Below are 23019 nucleotides of genomic sequence, written 5' to 3'. Positions count from 1 at the left end.
TTATTTGTAAACATTAATTACTATTTACACAGCTTAGATTTTAAAATATAATCACCTATGGGGAATGCTTCTTATTATCATTATCCATATTATTATTACAAGTCATGAAGGGTCCCTTCTAAAAGAGGCATTATTTTATAGGTGATAGGGTCCTATTCGCTTTTTGGTAAGTGAGGGAAATAAACATGATTTTTGCCAGTCATTAAACACAGAGAGAAAATCTACAGCAAACATGCTGGGGTGAGGGCAGAAGGAAACTAGAAATGTGATTGAACTTGCACACAGAGGCAGACTAAAAAGATATTACTCTAAGATATTCTTGTTGTCGGGAAAGGCGACAGCTGAGAGGAACTATGATCAAAGAGAAAAATTTAAAAAGTAGTGAAACATGAAGCAAGGTAAAGAAAGATAGCCCATCATACTACACTAAGGAACAATGCCTTAACAGTAGAGCTTCTCTTGAATTTTGATAGACTTTCTCCTGTTTGTCCTAAAAATCCTATCTAATAAAAGAGTAATATGCAAATTAACCATCACTCCCCTACACCCACAAGCCATGCCCACCAGCCGATCAGGAGCAAATATGCAAATAAACCCAACCAAGATGGCTATGGCCACAGAGAGCAGGAGGGAGGCTTGGGTTTCCCCGGCGATGGAGGAAGCCAAGCTTTCCGCCTGCTCTTGTCGGGCCTAGACCTCCACTCAAGGCTACAAAGTTTCAATGATAGAAGATACATAAAACCAAACAGAAATGGCGGCAGCCACGGAGCTGGAAAGAGCAGGAGGCTAGGGTTGCCCCCGGTGATGGAGGAAGCCAAGCTTTCCGCACACCCTGGCCGGCCCAGGCCTCCGCTTAAGGCTACAAAGTTTCAATTTCAGAAGATACATAAATCCCCCCAAAAACGGGCAGTTGGACATCCCTCGAGGGGTCCCAGATTGGAGAGGGTGCAGGCTGGGCTGAGGGACACCCTCCTCCCCCGTGCATGAATTTCGTGCACCAGGCCTCTAGTGTAATAATATTAGTAAACCACTCTTCATAGCATTTGATCTGTGTAAGCATTTTACATACATTTACTCATAAAATTCCCATGAGCACACTGTATTATGTTCTAAAGATGAAGACACTAGCACAGAGAACGTAAGTAACTTGCCCATGTTCACACAGTACGACAGTCAGAGTCTGATGTCTCGTTCCAGAGTTCACGGGCTTGTTCATGGCTGCAACCTCACCACCAAGATTAATGTCTCCCGTGTGGCAGGTATGGATAAAAATGTGTCAAATGAGCCCCAGCTGGTTTGCTCAATGGATAGGGCGTCGGCCTGTGGACGGAAGGGTCCCAGGTTCTATTCTGGTCAAGGGCACACGCCCAGGTTGTGGGCTCGATCCCCAGTGGGGGGCGTGCAGGAGGCAGCCAATCAATGATTCTCTCTCATCATTGATGTTTATATCTCTCTTTCCCTCTCCCTTCCTTTCTGAAATCAATAAAAACATTTAAAATAATAAAATAAAAATGTGTCAAATGACTAAATGACCTGGGCTTGAGTTTCAGCTCTACCACTTAGTAGCCTTACAATGTGGGACAAGTCACTTACAACCTCAAATCTTTATTCTCCTCAGTTGTTAAATGGTGATCGTAATAGCACCTGAATAATTCTGAAGATTGAATAGAATCTGTATGTAAAGGGTTTTGCATAGTGTATGGTGCACCATCGGAATCCATACGCATGCTTTCTGCTATTATTATCATGCTTTTGCCACCTCTGCTCACCTAAAGCACTGCTTGACTTTACCCTGTCTCTGAGCTCAATTAAACATGACTTTTATTACCTCCAGGAACACTCACTGGAGAATTTGCCCACCTCTAAGCAGATTCAGAGAACACAAAATGTACCGTGGAGTTGTTTTTCTACCCAAAGTCTCCAATGAAAATGTTTTGCTAAAAGGTGAATAAGCTTTCTTCTGTCAGTTCATCTTCAGAGCTTGCTGTTTTGTTCTTTTTTTTCTCCCTCTGAAAGTTTATGAGCAAAGATGGGCCAGTGTTCCCCGAAGGGGCTTCTGCCCATCACGCTTGCAGCTCTAGATCCCCTGGCAAAAAAAAGCAATTTGGAAGCAAGGAGGTTAAACTTTAACCCTGCAATCTAAGCAGATAACAGAACAATTTTATAGACCTGGTGGGGTGTAAAATTGAGTCTGCCTGAAGTGTTAGGTTCCTGTCAGTGTATAAAGGACACCAGCAGAAATTGGCCTTGCTACTGTTAATGTTTAGCCCAAGTATTACTCTCCAGGTCAAGGCAAGTGGACAAGAGGTATTTATGACTCCTACTAGAAACTGCACAAGTGACCAATTATGAAATCATCAATAAAAGAGACAAAAAACAGAGATAGCTTTTTAAATCTAAACTTCTAGCCCTAGCTGGTTTGGCCTGCGGACTGAAGGGTCCCAGGTTCAATTCTGGTCAAAAGTACATGCCCAGGTTGTGGGCTCGATCCCCAGTAGGGGGCATGCAGGAGGCAGCCAATCAATGATTCTCATCATTGATATTTCTATCTCTCTGTCCCTCTCTCTTCCTCTCTGAAATCAATAAAAATATATTTTAAAAAACACACACTAATCTTCATTATGAAAAATAAAATAAAATAAATCTAAACCTCTATGTAGCTTTTTATAAGTAGTCATCACTCCATCCCTTTTGGTTGAAATTAGCAATTAAAAAACAGTGAAAAAAATCAAGTGGGAAGAAAAAAGATTTCATTATACAGGTAATATGAACAAAAAAGATACAACGATTGTCAATAAAGCTTGCTTCTGGGAATGGCTTGTGTTCTTCAGACACTTTAAACCATGTCTAAAATCAAATGATCCCCTCTTCTTAACTTTCATGGCCTTCTCTGTTCCTCACCTTGCTTAATGCACCAGTATCCCTCTGGTGGAATCACTTCGTACGTTTTCTATCTTTCACTTACTGCCACCAATTGCTCCTCAGTGTTTCCAGTTGCACCTTCACCATGCATTTCAAGTCCTTCTTCTCCCTTCTATAACCACCTCCTTATATTGAGGCATTTGTCCTCCTCTCTAGACAGGGAAGTCTATGGTGAAGACCCAACGCTCTGGCATTACACTGAGGTGAAACCCCTCCTTCAACACAGAGTAATTGTGAGGTCTTGGGTTAATGATTTCATTTCGTTGTTTAGTTCTCTCACTTAAGTGGAGATTTTATGATTTATTATCATGTCATGTTCTCATGCTGAGTTTCAGTTGGTTCCTTGATTCAGAAATCAATACCCAGTTAGCTTTTGCTGACAGTTTTGACACCCTGTTCATGTCTTGTATTAAACGTTACTCTTGATTCTTTGCTCGTCTTTTCTCTGACTTCAAGTTCACCATCATCTTTTCTAAGGTAGGACTTGTGTCCAGCTCCCTTGACTCTTGGCTAACTCTAGCCATCTCAAAACCCAAAGAGAAAAGGATACATTCTCCATTTTGAACCAGTAATCAAACTTCTGGGCATACATATATCCAGAGAAAATAACAGTATATCAAAATGATATCTTCACTCACTTGCTCATTGCAGAAATATTCACAAAAGCTAAGATATAGAAATGACCTAAGTGTCCATCAACAGATGTACAGGATAAAGGAAACTTGGTATAGATATACAATGGAATGTTATTCAGCGAGAGAAAGAAGGAAATCTGGCTGTTTGTGGCAATATACATGGAACTTGAGGGCATTATGCTAAGTTAAATAAGCCAGACAGAGAAAGACAAATACTTTATGATATCACCTATATATAGAATTTTAAAATAAATAAATAAATAATAAAATAAAAAAGTCAAATTCATAGAAACAGAATGAAAAAGGGTTGCCAAGGACTGGAGGTAGGTTGGGCAGGGAGGGAGGGAATAGGGCAAGATTGGATAAGCTTTCAGCTATAAGATAAATAAGGGTTGAGGAGCTAATGTAGAACATGGTGGCTATATTTGATAACACTATGTTGTATAATTGAAATTTTCTAAGATAGTAAAACTTAAATATCCTACCCCCGCCCCATTAAAAAAACAAACTCACACTAAATAAATGTGAAGTGATGGATGTGTTAAGTAACTAAATGGTGGGAATCCTTTCACAATGTATAAAATATCACATCACCATGATGTACATTTTAAATATCTTACAATTTTATATGCCAAATAACTCAATAAAGCTGAAGTAGAAATAAATAAATACAAGTATTGGATAACTCCCCATCACCTCGGCCTTTACTGCAGAGTAAGGTCCAGATTGATGTTGGCACCAAGGACCTACAAATTCTGGTCCCAGAGCACCTTTTCAGCCTTCTCCTCCCTATTTCTCATTCTTTCTGTCTTAAGCTTTATCTTTTCAGGTACCTAGAATGTTCCTCCTGCTTTTTCTGTCTCCAGTGAAATGATGATTCTTCTCCAAAGAGCACTGCTGAAATATTCTCTCTTTGTGAAATGCACTGAGGAGAGATTCAGTCTCACATCTGTGGCTAACAGGGGTCCTCAAACTTTTTAAACAGGGGGCCAGTTCACTGTCCCTCAGACAGTTGGAGGGCTGGACTATAGTTTTAAAAAAAAAACTATGAACAAATTCCTATGCGCACTGCGGGCCCGGGACGAGTCGGCTGCTAAGCAGGACAGGCAGTGGCACCCGGCAGGCCGGATAAATGTCCTCGGTGGGCCGCATGTGGCCCGCGGGCCGTAGTTTGAGGACCCCTGCTAGGAGTCATGATCATCATAGGATAGAATAACAGCATTGGCAACCAACATTTAGGGATCACTTACTAGCCAGTCACTATTGTAAACACTTCACATGCTCATTTGAACTTTTGAGTGAACATATAATATTGCTACTATTATTTCCACTGTACACAGAAGGCAATTAAACTCAAGGGTAAGAAACGTATCCGAGGTTTCTATAGCTAGTCACAGAACCGAGGTTTGAACCCAATAGGCTAATCCCAGCATTATCGCTCTTAACTTTGTAACTCTTTACCTCTCTAGCATTGCCTCTCACAGCGTTTTTCTTGAATTTGTTGTATCTGAGTGATCTTTATATATGTCTGTTTATTTCAGTACCAGGTCAGCCTTCAGACATCATGATCTATGTGTTCCCCTGTTCTGGGCACTGTTACTTTTCACATAGTTTGTGCTCCATAAAGGTCTTCTTTACCTACGTGAAATCTACTAAACCTGCCAACAGGAAATGGCTGTCCTGGGGTACCTGCCTCTGGCTTTCCTATACCAAGACTCATGCATGATTTAATGAAGATTCCTGGTAGATACATGATAGACCAGGAATTTAACAAAACAAAAAGCCCATCTTCCTATTTGTCACTAAACAGCTATACAACTTTGAACAAGCCACTTAATCTCTCCATTTTTCAGTTTGTTAAAAGAAGGCTATAATTCCTGTGATGTGTTATTCTCCCAGAAGCTTTATGAGGATGATATAAGATAATCAAGAGAAAGAATTTTAAAACCTATAAAATCCCATACAAAGGGAAGGGGCAATTATTCTAATTATTACAACACACAGTTTACAATAAGTAAGTGACAGGCTGGTTGGTATTAAAATGGGATTAAGTAGAGTTTCCAATTTTCCCACTTGCTGCCTTTCATGAGCAGTGAAGTACCAGGAACAAGAGAAATTAAATGCTAGCTTTGGAACATCCACTGCCCCAGCCAGAAATAGGTAATGCCATCTCAATGTTCCTGCAAGGTTAGATCTAGGAGATGAGGCACAGTCTGCACTTTTCATTTGAATATGATCAGACTGAGGTCAGGAGAACACAATCTCTCTGGACAACATGGGCGTCGCAAGGGTGCCCTATGTTGAGTAGGTAAGTGGAAAATACTTTTTTTTTTTTTTTTTTTTTTTTTTTTTTTTTTATAAAACTGACCAACACAGCGAATGTAACTAGAGAACTGGTAAAGTACACAGATTCTGCCCCTGCCCCCACACCTCTTACTGATTCAGGCAAGCGAATTAGCCTTCATCCCTCAGTTGCCTATTTTGTAAAATGTGAATAATAAAGTGTCCATTTTATAGGACAGGTTTTAGGATAAAATAAATTAAACTGTGTAAAGCACTTCTTTTTTATTTATTTTTTAAATTGATTTTTTTTTTTTTTTTAGAGAAAAAGGAAGGAAGAGGGAGGGAGAGAAACATTGATGTGAGAGCAGAACATCCATCAGCTACCTCCTGTATGTCTTCTATTGGGGATTGAGCCTGCCCTGACCAGGAATCAAACCAGCAACCTTTGGTGTACCAGATGATGCCCAACCACTGAGCAACACTGTCCAAGGCATATGCAAAGCACTTAGATCTATACCAGTGCTTATTAAATAAGTAAAAATAACATCTGAAAATTCTATCACAAAATTTTTTAGCTCATACAGATGATAAAGTTGAAGGACCTTGCTTCATACATGCAAATTAAGTTTACAAACCCTCACGGGTTATGTTTCTGTTCTTCCAAAAATTTCTCTGACTATATGCCCAGGTCAGAGCTTTTAGCTAAAGTCTACCAAGGAGTTAGCATGAGATTAATTAATTGTCAGAAGGCTAAATATTTTTTTAAAAAACTTCCTGGAGGTTACTGTTGTATTTTTAATTGGCAGCATGTTGGCAGTTCAAGTCATTTTTTTTTTTAAATAAATCCAACAGCCACATGCTGATGGTTTCTCAGCCAAGAGAGGCATCTAAAACTTTCATGATCAATAAGCTGCCAGGAAACAAAACACTGAAATGTTATGCTGGGTTTGACACCAAAAACCTGAAGTAGAGTTAGGGAATTATGTTTTGCAATTATACAAGGCAATTTGATGATGGTGGCTTATGAGTTATGAGTAGTCTAGCTTTATAATAATCTTGTTTCATTTGCTCTTCTGTGTCTGCTTAAATCAACAACAAAAACCCCTAGAATAAGGCTTTAATTTGGGGAATCAAGTATTTTGATTGAATGAGGGCACTGAGATTCTACTGGGTAAATGCTATATAATAAAAGCCTAATAGGCTAAGTGTCCAGTCAGCCCAATGGCCATTCAACCAATCAAAGCATAATATGCTAATGATATGCTAAGGCCACTCAACTGCTCGCTATGATGTGCACTGACCACCAGGGGGCAGATGCTCCGACTGGTAGGTTAGCTTGTTGCTGGGGTCCGGCCGATTGGGACCGAGAGAGATGGCCAGATACGCCCTGGAGCCCTCCCATTGTCCCTCCCCAGCTGGCCGACCTACCGTGTCTCTCCCTGGCCCTGATCTTGCACTGGTAGGGCCCCTAGGCCTGCCTGGCCTGCACCCTCTTGCAATCTGGGACCCCTCAGGGGATGTCGGAGAGCTGGTTTTGGCCCAATCCCACAGGCCAGGCCGAGGGACCCCACTGGTGCATGAATTTGTGTACCAGGCCTCTAGTGTTATTATAAAGCAAATTTAAATTTAAAATACACACACACACATAATGGCTGTTTATTTTATTTTATTTTTGCATTTATTCCTTACCATTATCTAGTGAGTAACCTTTGGTCACCATCATGTCCTTTGGATAAATAGGGAAAGAACTGGGCAAGGAGAAAAAAGTGAATTACTCAGTCAATGTGGATATATAGCCACAGATTTGACAGCACTTATTTTTAAAGGAAAAGCATTTGTGCTCAAAAGAGAACAGTAGCTAGGAATTTCTTGATTCTAAGCCATTCATGAAATAGCTAAATTCCTTAATCCTATATTTATCTACTCAATGTCAACATGTAACTGTGAGCCAGCTGTCAGCCTCCAAGATGTCATGGAATTGGGAATAAATCTTACAAGAAGAAGAGCAGTGTGACTGGCTCTGAGAATTGTCAGTGGTCCAGTAGATCCCCAACTTCTGGTTCATAAGACAACAGAATGTGAGGCAGATCTCTATGGGTGTAACCTACACTCCTATCCATTGGGTATGGCCAATGGGAAATACCAACAGAAGATCAAGAAGGAAGAAAATAGTTTGTGGTATTGATTCTTTGGGTTCCCTCCTTGGTGGCATGGAGTTGATAGTAGCTATATTGCTCTTCCAAAGGCCAGAGTCCCTGTTGGGGAGATGTCTATGATAGTTATAGCTATAACTATGGTTTTCTTCATCTTCTGGTAAGTGACAGTCTAGAAATTAAAACATTCACTCCAGCCAGTTGCAAATAATCCCTTCATTAATTTACCCTCCATTGCCCCATCTAAGTGTGCCTTATGCTTCCTGCCTGGACCCTGACTGATAGTAAATCATAGAATTTCAGTTTTGAAAAGTATTGGACTCAGAGTTCAACTTCTCATCCTAGATATTTTTATTATTTTATTTTGAGAATCAAAATCTGGGGACAGTGAATCAGGAAGCGCTGAGGATAAAAGGAGCAACAGGAGAGACTAGGTGTGGTTGCTTTAGGTCACTGGTAAGTCAGAGAAAAGGGGGTCTTGGAGACAGGTTCAGGGTGTTAGCCTAGGAGGAATTGCTACTGCCCATTGCTCCCCTGGTTGCAAGCTGTGTGGGGTCCCTTAGAGTTTAGGAGATGTGTGCTTGTGAGGGAGGAAGAGCCTAGATTTTTTTTAAAAGCTCTGTGATTTTGAGCAAATTACTTCCCTTCTCTGGGTCTTCATTTTCTCATATAAAAAGGGCTATCCTATATAATAAAAGCCTAATATGCAAATTGTCCCCTCTGGTGGTCATTCAACTGGGAGACCAGGAGTTTGACTGCTCGCTATGACATGCACTGACCAGCAGGGGGTGGTGCGGAACATGGCGGGCATCTGTGACATGCTGCAACCTCTCGCTGGCTACCTGGGGGCAGGGATAACAGGGACAGAGATGCAGTGAGAATGCAGGGTGTCCACAGAGCTCTCTCTCACTCCCCTTGTTACTCTCTCCCAGGACGTCAGGGCTCGCGTGCCAGGAAAGCCCCCGCGCCCAGGTGCTGGGCGCCTGTGAGGAGCCTGTTCCACACCCACGCTCATCTTCTGGGTGAGCTGGGCTGCAGCCGCTGGGGCAACAGGGGCCAGTTGGGCTCCCTGTGGTTTCGCGCAGGAGCTGGCCTGCGAGGCTGACTGGGAGAGAGTGCGCTGCCTGCCCAGCTTCCGTGCAGTGCCACTGGGCTGCCCAGAGGCCCACGCTGCACCCCAGCCCGCGGCATCCATCCAGCTACTCTCACTGCATTTCCATGTGGGGACTTGGGAGCTGTGAATCAGGTGGAGTGAGGTGGAGGGGGGCGCGTGGGGGCCCAGGGGCCCAGGTGCTGCCAAGGGCCCAGAGGTCAGCTGGGACCTGCCCTTCCACACCAAATACTTGTGCTTCGATCTCCGGCCAGGCCTAGGGACCATACCTGTGCATGAATTTTGTGCACCGGAACTCTAGTATTCTTTATAATAGGCTGTTATTATTGCTGTTGTTATACTAGGAATGATACTCATAGCATGTAAAATATGATGACTTTTTGCTTGGAAGTATCTAATCCAATAGATCCCTCTATGTGGCAACCCCATGAAACTGGCGTTCGCTCTCTTTTGGAAATTTTCCAGTAAGAATTATTCTATTGATATGACAATCCCATATCTTGCACCTTTTCAATAAGAATATCTGTATCATAAGATTAACAATGGAATACTATGCTGCCATAAAAAAGAAGGAATTACTATCATTTGTAGGCACCTGGATGGAATTAGAGAACATTATGCTAAGTGAAATAAGCCAGTCAATGAAAGAAAAATACCACATGATCTCACTCATTTGTGGATAATAAAAAACATTATAAACTGATGAACAAAAAGATAGATACAGAGGCAGTAAAGCATCAAACAGACTGTCAAATTACAGCGGGAAGGTTAGGGAGAGGTGGGGGAAATAAGAGATCAACTGAAGGACTTATATGCATGCATATAAGAATAACCAATGGATGCAAAACATTGGGGGGTCAGGGCATTGCTGTATGGGAGTGGGGTGGGGAGGGGGCAATGGTAAGATATGTACACATATAATACCTTAATAAAAATATATTAAAAAAAAAGACTAAGGGGGCTTGAATGGGTTTTATTCCAATTTCTAGTTGTGTTGCAGCATCTTAAGGCCAAAGTTGCCTCAAGTGTGAAATGGATGTAAGCCTTACCTTCCCTGAGGCAGAGGGCCAAACCTATGCTTTTCCACAATCCTTCCCAATGTGAAGATCTGTGATTCACATTATGAAAAAGAGCTACAATTAGATGTCCAAAGGTATATGTTGAGTAGATAAACATAGGATTAAGGATTTTAACTAGTTATTTCAGGAATGGTTTTATTATCAAGAAAACCCTAGCTCCTCTACTCTCTGTGAGCGCACATTCTTTTTCTTTAAAAAAATAAATGTTGTTAATCCATGTTAAGGCTATCTCTCCTCACTGAATAACTGAGTAGCTCACTTTATCTTCCATGCCCCAGCTCAGCCTGATAAAATGGTGCAGACAGCAGGCTCTGGTGTCAGAATCCCAGCTCTGATCATGGGAAAGTTGTCTGACTTATCTGTGCCTGTTTTCTGAGCTGTTGTGTGGGGAAGACACTATGCCTTCCTCAGGAGGGAGTATCACTTTGACTGAGTCAATACTTGTCATATATTCATACTCATGCTGTTTCATGTGCCAAGTGCTTTGCATAAATGATCTTGTTCAGTCCCCACAACAACCCGTTTTTCTGATGACCACTATGGTCTTTCCTTCTGCACTGTGAATAAACTATGTGGCTTTCCTCCTTAGAAACTTCTCATTGCTGTTTCCTCTTCCTTGGAACTCTCTCCCCAGACCCTCACATTACTGACCTCCTCTTGTTTTAGGGTCTCAAAAGTCACCCTATCATTGAGGCAAAGCAGTTCCTCTACCCACATTCAGTGCATTACCACAGGTTTACCTTTTTATAATATTCATCAACTCCCGAGACTATCTTTATTTTAATTTTTATCATCTCTCTTTCCATAAAAGCTCCACGAGGACAGTGAACTGATATGTCCTATTCTCTGCTCAAAAGCCAGTGCCTACAATCATGCTTGCCACACATGGCCTCTCAAAAGAATATTATGGGATGAATGATTCAATCAGGAAACTATGGGGCCAGAGAATTTAACTAAGTAATTTCAGGCACTTTGTTTAGTAAGAGGCATGAGAGGAATTCAGATCATGCAGAGATCACACTAAAGCCCATGCTACCTCCATTTTTCTTTTCTCAGTGGTTGTTAGAAGAGATAATGAGTGTCTGAGCAAGAGCCCTACCACAAGAGATGAAAAGGAGAAGTTAATTTAAAAGATATTTCTGAGAAAATTGACCCGAGTGTGGTGATGGTGGGTGGGTGAGCATAAAACGAAGGGAAGATGATTCTAATTTCAGCAACTATCAGTTTATGGTGCCAATGAATGATATAAGCAACCCGGGGAGTGGGACTGAGAGATAGTGATCAGTCTACTGCATCAGGTTGGTGCTCATGTTTGCATCCTGGCCTGGGGTTGCACAGAGCAGTGAGCAATTGGCTGCAAAGGGGGCAGGGCCAAAAACTTGAAGGAGCTAATCCTTCACTCATGGCCTAGGTGTTGGCAGCCTCAGTAGCTATCCTATTCCTATTCTTGTTGGGGGGTTCTTAGTGTCAGAAGGAAGACATCCTAACACTCACATTAATTCTCAGCAGATCATATCCACCACTCCTGCTCCACTGGAAACCATTGCATAGAGCTGTTACCTCCTTCTCAAAGCCATGTCTGTTGTTCCTCAAACCTTTCCACAGCAGTTGGACTTCAATATTTGTCTGACTATCTTCGCAAACATGAAAGTCAAGATTTGTGGTTTAACAGGAATCTGGGCTTATCATTTTTTGCTGTTTGTTATAGATGAGTAATATAACTGATTTTCAAAAATTTAAGAATAGCCTATGGTTTTTCATGCTAAAAATCATCGTCATGTGCTACTTATTTTAATGCTTTCATTTGGGGTACAGACAGCAGAACTAATGTTTATGTCTGTATTTAACAATTGACTATAAAATACATATAATTTCCAAATATTGAGCATATTAAGTCCATACAACAAAAAAACTCAGGAGGCAATATGTATGTGTTTAAATATTTGAAAAGCCAACTAAAAAAATTTTTTTTTCTGATATACACTGGGAAGCTTGCATTCACATAATTTAATTTTTTCATCCAATAATTCAAATTTGAGAGAAAATAATGTAAAAGACATATATAGCTATATGTACATAGATATATGCACAGATATGTTTATCCCAATGTTATTTATATTATGGGGGGAAAATTCAAAAGGGAAGAAAATCTAAATATTCCAAAACCAGGTAATATGGTCAAATATAATTTATAATAACTATACAATGTAATATTATGTTTGCCATTGAAAATGACATTTCAATTTTTTTTAATAACAAGCCTAATAACAAGTTGATGAAAGTATGTAATGTAATAAAGGATAAAAACTAGGTATAGCCTGGCTGGCATGGCTCAGTGGTTGAGTGTCGACCTATGAACCAGGAGGTCACAGTTTGATTCCTGTTCAAGGCATATGCCTGGGTTGCAGGCTGGATCTCCAGTGTGGGGTATGCAGGAGGCAGCCGACCAATGATTCCCTCTCATCATTGATGTTTCTATCTCTCTCTACTTCTCCCTTTCTCTCTGAAATCAATAAAAATATATTAAAAAAAACTTGGTGTAGATGAGATCTCATTGATACACACACAGAAATGAAAAAAGATGTTCATACTTATTGATACTTTAAGGAAAAGGGGTATAGCAGGACTATGAGTGTGTTGTGTGCTGTGAGTGGTGTGTGTGTGTGTGTGTGTGTGTGTGTGTGTGTGAGAGAGAGAGAGAGAGAGAGAGAGAGAGATTTCTCATCTTTTTTACACTTGCCAAATTTTTTGCCATGAACTTGAGTAACTTTTGTAAATAAACCCAAGGGGAAGGAGGAGGAGCAGGAAGAGGAGGAGGAAGACTATTCTGTGGAAGAAAGTGTTGACATGAAGAATACTCTCAGGGGTAGGAGTATGGCAGAAGTGAAAAGGAAGGCTTATTTGAGTTCACTGTGAGGGAGGGTGCCCTTAAAGCTGGCTGTCACTAATGGGTGGCTTCCTGAAGAAGGCGGGCTGCTCCCTGGTGAAGCAAGAGTCTGTCTGGGAACTAAATATGGCTACATGTCTTTCCTATGCTTCCTCCAAACTCTCGGGCTCTTGATTGTGAGAACCTAAGTGCTCCGTAGTTTAGGCAAGTGTAGGTTTTTCTGCAGGAGATATTTTTTTGTTGTTGTTATTTGCATAATATTGATAAATCTCACATTTCCTGCCAAGAGAAATGAGAGTTCTTTTTTCAATCTGCCTTCCTGGAATAAGAAAATGAAATTTAGGGTGCGTATTGGCCCTGTATGAAACTCACGTTCAGCCCCTAGCTTGGAAGCTGCATGGGATCTGGTTTAGAATATTTCCTCAGCCACCCTGCAGTTCATTCAAGCCTGGAACTGGCCCAGGCAGGCCTCCCCTGCCCTAGGGTTCTCTGTGTGTGGTCCAGCATGCAGACCCGTGGGCCCATGCGTTTCCTCCTGCCACTCCGGTACCACCTGCCTTGTGCCTCATGTTCTCATATCATCTTTTGAGTTTGTGTCCAACCACTTAGGGATCTAATGACATCACTATTGTAAAGTAACATAACAATGGGATTATGTGGTCTCTTTTCCAAGTAATTTACTTCCACATGCTGGGGTTTTCCTGTGATGGGTAGCTAATGGGGAAAGTGGTGGCTGCTGAAGGCAGGAGTTTTATATCTGCAGACCATTTGGAGTTCACACATTGGCAGCCATGTCTAGTGTTGGTTCACTATCAGCCAGTTTTATGAACTCCCATTTTTATAAAAATAGTTTTTGGAGTCCTTCTGCTCATTTTTTTTCAGTATCTTTTTTTTTTCCTTTCAAGAAATGTTCTGACATCTTCCACATATCTGCTTGGAAATGGCAGTGTATCAAAGGGTCTCAGGTTTGATTTGGGCCAAAGGCACGTACCTTAGTTGTAGGCTCCTCCCCAGCCCGGGCCCTGGTGGGGGCTCATGCAGGAGGCAACCAAGCAATGTGTTTCTCTCACATCAGTGTTTCTCTCTGTCTTTGCCTCTCTCTTCCACTTTTCCTAAAAATCAATGGAAAAATATCCCACCTATTTGTGTGCTTTACTAAATATTGGAGCAGGAGGCATGCTCAAGAGTACTGGGCGATTTTGTTCTTCCCTAAGTAAATATAGCGATCCATTTGAAAGTTACATTTCACCTGTCTGCTTTGTACAAATGACCGTATTTTGGTAACTATCTGGTCCGTTGGCAATTTTAACTCCAGCTTGAAAGGATAAAAGCAATGGCTCTAACAGCCCACATTTGCTGACAAATTGTGGCAAGAAAACGTTCTGCAGCTTCAGTAGCATGCAGGACTAGGTTTTGGCATAATTCTTCATGATGGCCTTCCGGGTTGCTGATGACATGTCATGTTTTGTTTTTGAGGTGGTGTGCATGTGTTCAGTGAAGGAAAAACGTCAAAGCAATGCTTCTCAACCATAGTTCTATTTTTTTTTGTCCATATGGTTATTACTCATAAAAGTAATTTTGTCCTGCCCCCTCTTTCCACAGAATGTCCTAACAGGACAGATCTTTTTCAAAGCTGTTTTATGTACTGTTCTCTCTCCCAGCACAAGGACAAGGCCTGGTATATAATAAATATACGTTGAATGACTAAGTGAATTAATTAAATCTTATTATTATGATATATTACCTTTGGTCAGTGCCAGTGAAACGATTTACCATTTTTTTCTGGGACTTTTGACTGGAATGTATTGGGTTGTTTGAAGTACTTTACATATTTTCTCCATTTTGGTTGTGGAGATTAGTGAAATTTCAGGGCATTTACATTTTCAAATCATGAATTGAGTCCATCAGTTCCTACAACACAGTGTGGCAGTCTATAAAGAGAGTAGGCGAAGACATGGGTTATTCTCATTTTTAGGTTTTTCTTTTCAAATCTTTTCCTTATGTTGCATTAAAGATAATGATTAGCAAGTGAAAACAGAATCATTCAAGTAAATCTTTCGAATGACAAAAGTAAAATTTGATGGCTTTTTTAAACCTTAGATAGAGAATAAAATAAATATCATTGCAAGAGTTAATTGATTAAAATTTCAATATTCAAACCAGAAATTTAGCCCCGCACCTACAATGTTTCTCCTAGCTTCTTAGTTATTTGTTTCCTAACTGGGGAAGAACAACACATCTGTGTGTCTGACTCCCACTATCCTTTGATGCTTGAAAAAAAATGTGTATGAAAGAATGTTTGTATACCTAGAATATTTTTAAATGTTCATTATGTACGGCATTTTTAAATTCTATTTTAACTTTATTAATCCTCACCTGAGGATATTTTTCCATTGATTTTTAGGAAGAGTGGAAGAGAGAGGCAAAGACAGAGAGAAACACCGATGTGAGAGAAACACATTGCTTGGTTGCCTCCTGCATGAGCCCCCACCAGGGCCCGGGCTGGGGAGGAGCCTGCAACCAAGGTACATGCCTTTGGCCCGAATCAAACCTGAGACCCTTTGATACTCAGGCTGACACTCTGTTCACTGAGCCAAACTGACTAGGGCTGTATAGCATCTTTTAAAAAATAAATAAAGGGTTTCCCATTAGATATCCTCATTTTCTACTCCTTAAGAATGGCATGAAGTTGGAGAAAGAGAAAATGGAGAGTATGCTGGTTAGTCTATGTGTCCCGTGTTGTCTAGGCTATAGAACCCATTCATTTAATCAAACACTAATCTAAGTGTTACTGTCTAGATATTTTGTGGATGTGATTAACATCTATAATCCATTGGCTTTCAGAAAATGAGAATGCCCTGGATCATGTGGGTGGACCTCATCCAATCAGTTGGAAAGAGGCAAAAACAGAAGTTTCCTGGAGAAGGAATTCTGCTCAAGGTTACAGCACCAAATCCTATCTGAGTTTCCAGCCTGTCAGGCTGACCTATGAACTTCAGACATGCCTGGCTCTACAGTAGTGTGAACCTATCCCTAAAATAAATCTCTTTATATGTATGTATGTATATCAGTATATGTGTATATACATGTACTAGTATATGTATATATAAATGTATATGTATGCATATGTATGCATTGGTTCTGTTTTCTAGAGAACCCTAATTGATACAAGTAGAGAGTGGGCAAAGAAAAAAAAAGTCACATCTGTGTACTAAATGTTTTTCACTTTATAGTAGTTTTTCGAACCTAATCATATTTCTGAAGTTTGGCAGTATCTAAATTATAGCACCAAATGCATGTAGAGGAGTCAAGAAATTCATAAGGTAAATACACTTTAAAGGGTACACTGCTCTGAACCCAAGAGTTATCTGAGACTCAGATCAAACAAAAACTTCCAAATGTTTTGAAGCCCAAGTTCCTGACACCAACACCCAGCTGTCCATCTGCCAATCAGGAAGCACCTTGAAATTGCACAAAAGTTCCCCTGGGTATTTAGGTAAACACGTGCACATCAATAGAGTTGGTCTTGCGGAATAAAATGTATTGATTCTCTTTAGAAGCAGAGAACTGCAATGCATGCAGACCTAAACAAACAACGCAAACATTTTTGGGGAAACAAACGAACAAACAAACTTGCTTTGAACAGCAGGAGATGACGTTTTGGCAGCTGAACAGGGCAAGAGCTTCATGAGCCGCTCTTTGATGCTGCGCTTGGTGCTGTTCTGAGCGTAGAGGAAACCTAGAAGATACCGACAGGTTCCGTTAACTCTGTCTTCCAAGGGAAACTAGGGCGGGCTGCATGGTTATCAGAGGAAGCCAGCAGGCAGGACCTATACTCAGCCAGCAGCTCAGGCAATCACAGGCAGTAGGTTGGGACTCCAGGAGGGAAAAAAAAATTCTTTCCCCTTTCTGTTATTCTTATGTTTTAGGTTTACCTTCCCAAACCTTTTCCTTATGTTACATTAAACATAATGATTAGCAAGTGAAAACAGAATCGTGCAAGCATATCTTTTGAATGACAAGAATTTGGTGGCTTCTTTTTGACCTTAGATCGGAAATAAGGCCAGTATCATTGAAAGGGTTAACTGGATTGAAATTTCAATATTCAAACCAGCATTAAGGGCCCCATGGCAGTTTTCTGTTCTCATTGCTCCTCATCTCTGATTACCAAGGAGAGAGATGCTTTGCATAAATCATTCACACTGCAATCACCTGTTAGTACCTTTGCCTTCCCTGAAAGTGAGAGAATAGATGTCCTTGATATGCAGCGTCATTAGCCATTAAAGATGACAAGCCCAGAGGGAGACAGTCCTTCACATGTCGACATTACTGGATGGAATTATTCAAGCAGAGTAACTCCAAAACAAGCAAGGTGTGTTTGAAACTGTTAACCAGGAATAGTAGGGTGTCTGTGACTTCAGGAGATAGTTTGGGAGAATTCAAGAAAAATCATGAGTCACCCAGTGGGCAAGCTCCCCAACACTTGACTGTCCAACTCAGATTCAGCCTGCCTACTCTGCATGCCCAGAAGCCTGAATTTGCATGTGGATAGATATATTACCTCCCCCATATCAGTTTGTAAAGTGTTGACTATAAAGCAACAGTAAAAGAAGCAATTTAATTAAGGTTAGACCATCTTTATAATATGGGCCTTGCAAATGTATTGCTTGTTGCTTTTGTACTTTATAATAATTTTGATCTCATACTTATAAGAAGTTCTGACCAAAAGGCTACTAATGATCTCTTTCCCTTTGGGGCTGGTTCCACCCAATATTAGTGTCTATTGGCTACAAAACCTGATAGATCTCTTGAATGGGGCATGACAATAAATTAGTAGATACATAAGTCAAATCAGATCATACTTCCTGCTTAAATGCCCTTTAAAGCCTTCATGCTATCCTTTGGAGAAAAACCTCACTTGCCACCATATACCCCTAGCCCCTTCCTCTGACAGCATTTCTCACCACCCTCCCTAGTGCTCCTAATGGGGCATCAGCCATTGGCCACACCAAATGTCTTGCCTTTGTTGGCCTCTCCTCTGCTCTTGACACTGATTTGGTGTGAAATGTCTTATTCACTCAATATCCCAGGTGCTGGTTGAGGGTCTGGTACATAGATGGAGATCAATAAATGTCTGGCAAAAGAGTGAATAAATTCACTTTTGATAACAAAAGAAGACCTGATTTCATTTCCTAGATCAGTATCTAGGTAACCTTGTAAACTTGTAAAACAAAGTAAATCTGATTCACATATCACAGACTTTTTTTAAAAAACATTTTTTAAAAAAAATATATATTTTTTATTGATTTCAGAAAAGAAGGGAGGAGAGAGAGAGAGAGAGAACATCCACACCGGGGATTGAGCCCATGACCCGGGCATGTGCCCTGACTGGGAATTAAACCATGACCTCCTGGTTCATAGGTTGATGCTCAACCACTGAGCCTTCCGGCCAGGCTACCATGGACTCTTCAGTTGGCTTTTTTCCACTGCATTTGTGAAGGGCACATCCATCTAAGAGCCACCTCCTTCTTAGGACATTGGGTTTTGCTGTACTCCCCAAGCATGATGCAGCTTCTCCCCTTCAGGTCACTGTAAGCTTCCATCCACTGTATGGGGAATCTGGTGGTTCCTCCAATTACCAATTTCTCAATGCCCATGCAGGCTTTCAAACTCAATTCAAATACACTTGCCTCTGGCAAGCTAGCCCTACTGTATCCTGACAACTTCCAGAGGAAAGAGAGACCTCCCCCCTCCTCTGCTCCATCTTCTCTATTGTTCCCCAATCATACTCTATTGTTCTGGATTTCACACCCTATTGCAGAGTGAAACCCTATTCTGACAAAGAATTAGACAGAAGGTTCAGCCACATGCCTTTAGTTTTTTTGTTTTTGTTTTTAATATATTTTATTGATTTTTTACAGAGAGGAAGGGAGAGGGATAGAGATTTAGAAACATCGATGAGAGAGAAACATTGATCAGCTGCCTCCTGCACACCTCCTACTGGGAATGTGCCTGCAACCAAGGTACATGCCCTTGACTGGAATCGAACCTGGGACCTTTCAGTCCACAGGCCGACGCTCTATCCACTGAGCCAAACCAGCTAAGGGCCTCTATTTCTCCTTTATCACAAATCTAAATCTCCATTATCTTTATTATCACAAATATAATTAAAACAATTAATAATACAATCATGGATTTGACATATGTCTTCCCTACTGCAATGTAAGATTGAAAATTTCTACTTCCAGACTTTAGAGAATTAATGTTACTTGTTACTGGATGTACTACTCTGCTCTAAGCAACCGTATAATTGGACAAGCTATGTGAGAAAACTGTTTTCAAGCATTGAACAACAAAAAAAAAACTTGCTCTAATTAATCTTACATTATAGTCGGGGAAGAAAAATAATAAACAAAAATCAATTGCAAAAAAAAAAAGTTGGGTATGGATGTGTTATAATAATGGAACCCCTCTAATGTATGAAATAATTATTGTATGAAATGTTTGCTGTATGGAAACCCCCAATACTCTGTAACTTCCAAAATTAATGAACACCCCCCTATCTTGATGTAAAAGCTCTGAGCCCTTAAAGTGTAAACGCCCTGCTCCCAGCATAAGGCACACCGTCTGGCCCACACTGATAAGGACACAAGTTGTTTACCATGGTCTATATAACCCTGAGACCGTCTTCAGTTGAGGTCTCCTGCCCGATAAGAAGAGGACTCCACGTCGCTCCGAGAGACAAGCCCCTGATTGCTCTGCTGTGTGAGCCTGAACCAACTGCGGCCGCCTGCCTGTCTCTGTGTTCGTCGTCTGTTCTTCAGTGTGCATCACCGGGTGGCCTTTGCTGGAGCCTAGGACCCACTAGGAATAGGTAAATAAACCCTGGGTGATTGCATACTAATTCTGTCTTGTGTGTCATGTGTTCCGGTTCAGCTCAGCTGTCTAGACACTGAAGTACCTGGGGATAGGCCGTTATTGCTGACTCCTGGTCACCTGCGTTTGTCCCACTAAGTCTAGACAGATAATCAATTAATTGGGGCATAATTGGGACAGGATGAGGTCTAGAGACTTCTGTTGGTGGATGGGTAGGGAGGTGTGGTGGGGAAGACTTGTAATTTTAAATATTGTGGCCAGGGAAGGTGTCATTGGAGTTATATTGGAGCAAAAATATCTAATGAGATGAGAAAGCTCATTACCTTATTTTGATTATTAGCAAGCAATACAGAGTATTGCATATATTAGTGCTAACATATATTTGTGGAATAATTAATGACTCATTTATTAAGTTATTCAATTAACATTTTTGGTGCTTACTATGGACAAAGTAATACCGTAATTAGTTGGCTATATAAACTACTGAGTTTAATAATCTATTCACAAATTTATTGCCTTAGAAATTAAAATGACATCAACTCCCTTATCTCTGCGCATAGAAGTTAAACCAGTCTTCTAGTATACTAGCACTTCAAACATCATGAAATAGAGCAACACACACACACACACAAAAAGAATAAAAAGTAAATGTGTCAATTAATAGGCCACTTTAAATTGTGATGGAAATGACTGAAAGTGCAATCATTTTTTTTCCATTGGGAAAGGCTTTATCTTACAAAGTCTGAGCTTACTGAAAACATCAGCCATCAGCATCTCGGTGGCTCCATATTTCTGACCCTCTGCATCTCAATAGTGGTATATGCAAGGGGTCATTTTTCACTGACTGCTTTTCCTGTTACACACACAAAAAATGCTGGTTACATGTCAGTGTCAGGTTTCAGTGGTGGGTGATGGGCCATGAATTATGAATTCAAGAAGTAATGCCGATGGTGACAGACGTGGCAATTTCTCCATAACGAGAATCATGCTTATCTTCCTTCTTTTTGCAGTAGAGCTGATAGCAAAATCGAATATTCTCTGTGGCTTTGCATGGGAATAAAGGCTCTGCTCCGTTATTCACAGCCCTGTTCAGCTTCTATCCTGTGCTTTTGAATTATGGACAATGTTTTGCTTCCTGGACCCTAAGCCTGTGGTGTAGGAAAATGGCTAGTTATGTTTCCATGTCCTTCCACGAATAAACAACTATGATAAAATCATTAGGAGTTTCAATGGCCTTGTGATCCCATCTGCATCTCTTCTGGATCCCTGACAAGGTAATTCATGAGCAGTGACTTCATGCCTGGGCTGGGAAGTACATTCTTCATTGGTTGCAAATGTGAACTTATCTGCCAGCATGTCTGTTTTTCCAATGGGCTTACAGCTCATAAATATGCAGAGGAATTAAAGTGGAATACTGAAAATACTTAATTAACCCCCAATTAGTCAGGGCAGAGGAATAGATAAGTAAGGAGAATACATAATAGGGTAGTAGACTTTGATGAAAACAGATCAGAGTTCATTTTGTATTTTCAAATTTATTCCTGAAGAAACAGGGTCCCATATAATTTGGAGTTCATACTCTGGGAATAATCCTTGCTGAAAATTGCTGCCACACTATACTGATTGTTATTGGACCCTGCAGTCACCCCTTTAAGAAGGATAGCAGCAGGGTCGGTCACTGGAAACCATGGGAAAATATCTATACTTAATTGTGTCACTATGAATTTTGGAGGCAGAACTCTGACCCTTGCTAATGGACCTGTTTCATTTTGCCTGATTATAAAATTACCTCTTCTTATCTATCAATTAATTAAGAAGGAGGAAACCGAAAGGTACTTGAGTGCTTGAATTTGCTCCAAATGATCTACAAAATCTAAATGCAAATAGAGTAAATCAGCTCTTCTTAGAACTGCCACTTGAAGGTGTGTTTGTCATAAAATAAGTGCTGATCTGTCCGTCAGCCTCTCAGTCTTGCTCCTCTGTCTTTCTCTGTCTCTCTAGCTCTGTGTGCCTCACTCTCTTCCTTAGTCTTTGTCATTTCCTCATCTCTCTGTCTCCCTTGCCCTCTCTCCGCATGCCTCTGTCTCTCTTTGTCCTCTATGTCTCTGTGTGTCTCTCTCTTTCCCTTTCTCTGTCCTCTATCTTTGTCTGGCTGGCTGTCTCTGCTTCTGACTCAATCAAGGGTGGGTCCCATTTCATCTGCTTTACTTTTGTGTTGATTGCATGCCTCATGAAACATTTAGAGAGAGCCTTAGTCTGCTGAGGACAGGATGGTTATTAGCGCTATTGCTGAACAACTGCATGACCAAAAGCCACAGTGCTTTCCAGATCAGGACTAAGTGCTTGCCATTGTCCACAAGATTGCCCGCTCTATTGGCAGAACTAGCCAGAGAACACAGCAGAAAATGACAAGATAAAAGCATCAGTTTTCTTTGGGAACCTTTAAGAGCCATTATTGATGCCCAATTTTCTTTTGTTCCTCTGCAAAAATTACAAAAGTGCTTACTTATATGGTGACTAGAGGCCCAGTGCATGAATTCGTGCACTGGTGGGGTCCTTTGGCCTGGCTGGCAATCAGGACCAATCAGGGTCCTCTCACCCAGTCCAGATCAGGGCCAATGGGGGCCAGCAGGCTGGGGAGGGACCATGGGAGGGCTCCAGGGCATGTCCAGCTCTCTCACCCAGTCCCGATTGACCAGACCCCAGCAGCAAGCTGACCTACTGGTCAAAGTGCCTGGCCCCTGGTGGTTAGTGCACATCGTAGCGACTGGTTGAGCAGTTGACTGAATGGTTGACCGATCGGTTGGACAGTTATTACGCTTTTATTATATAGGATACCTTTTGTGTGGGACTTGGAGATTGTCTGGAGGTCCCTATAAGTATGGTGACAAGACCTCCTGGTTTGTCCAAGGATAGTGCTGGTGTTTGATAGTTGTCCTTACATCCTATGTGTTAACCCCCGCAGGTGTGTTCAAAAACGTTCTGGTGTAGATGGCAAATTATACTGTCATGCTATATTAATAACCAGAGTGGTCTGCTCCCACTGAGGAATGTACATTCATTTACTAAATGC

The 23019-nt window shown here is 41.1% G+C and overlaps 1 protein-coding gene across 8 annotated transcripts in view; it reads right to left on the bottom strand.

The window, feature by feature from the left end:
• Positions 1-23019, bottom strand: part of KCNIP4 (potassium voltage-gated channel interacting protein 4) — a 995976-nt gene that overhangs the window by 112911 nt on the left and 860046 nt on the right. The window contains exon 2 of one of the 8 annotated variants that reach the window (XM_080640384.1): positions 16708-16809. The exons of 6 other annotated variants lie outside the window; for them this stretch is intronic. In XM_080640384.1, the coding sequence (XP_080496510.1) occupies positions 16708-16809 (102 nt within the window). Of the gene's footprint in view, positions 1-16703; positions 16810-23019 lie in introns of all 8 variants that reach the window. One more of the 8 variants, XM_080640391.1, reaches the window with a different exon arrangement.

Source organism: Plecotus auritus (genome assembly GCF_963455305.1).
Source record: "Plecotus auritus genome assembly, chromosome: 1".
In the NCBI taxonomy this organism is placed as follows: domain Eukaryota; kingdom Metazoa; phylum Chordata; class Mammalia; order Chiroptera; family Vespertilionidae; genus Plecotus; species Plecotus auritus.
This window is presented reverse-complemented; position numbering and strand designations above follow the sequence as displayed.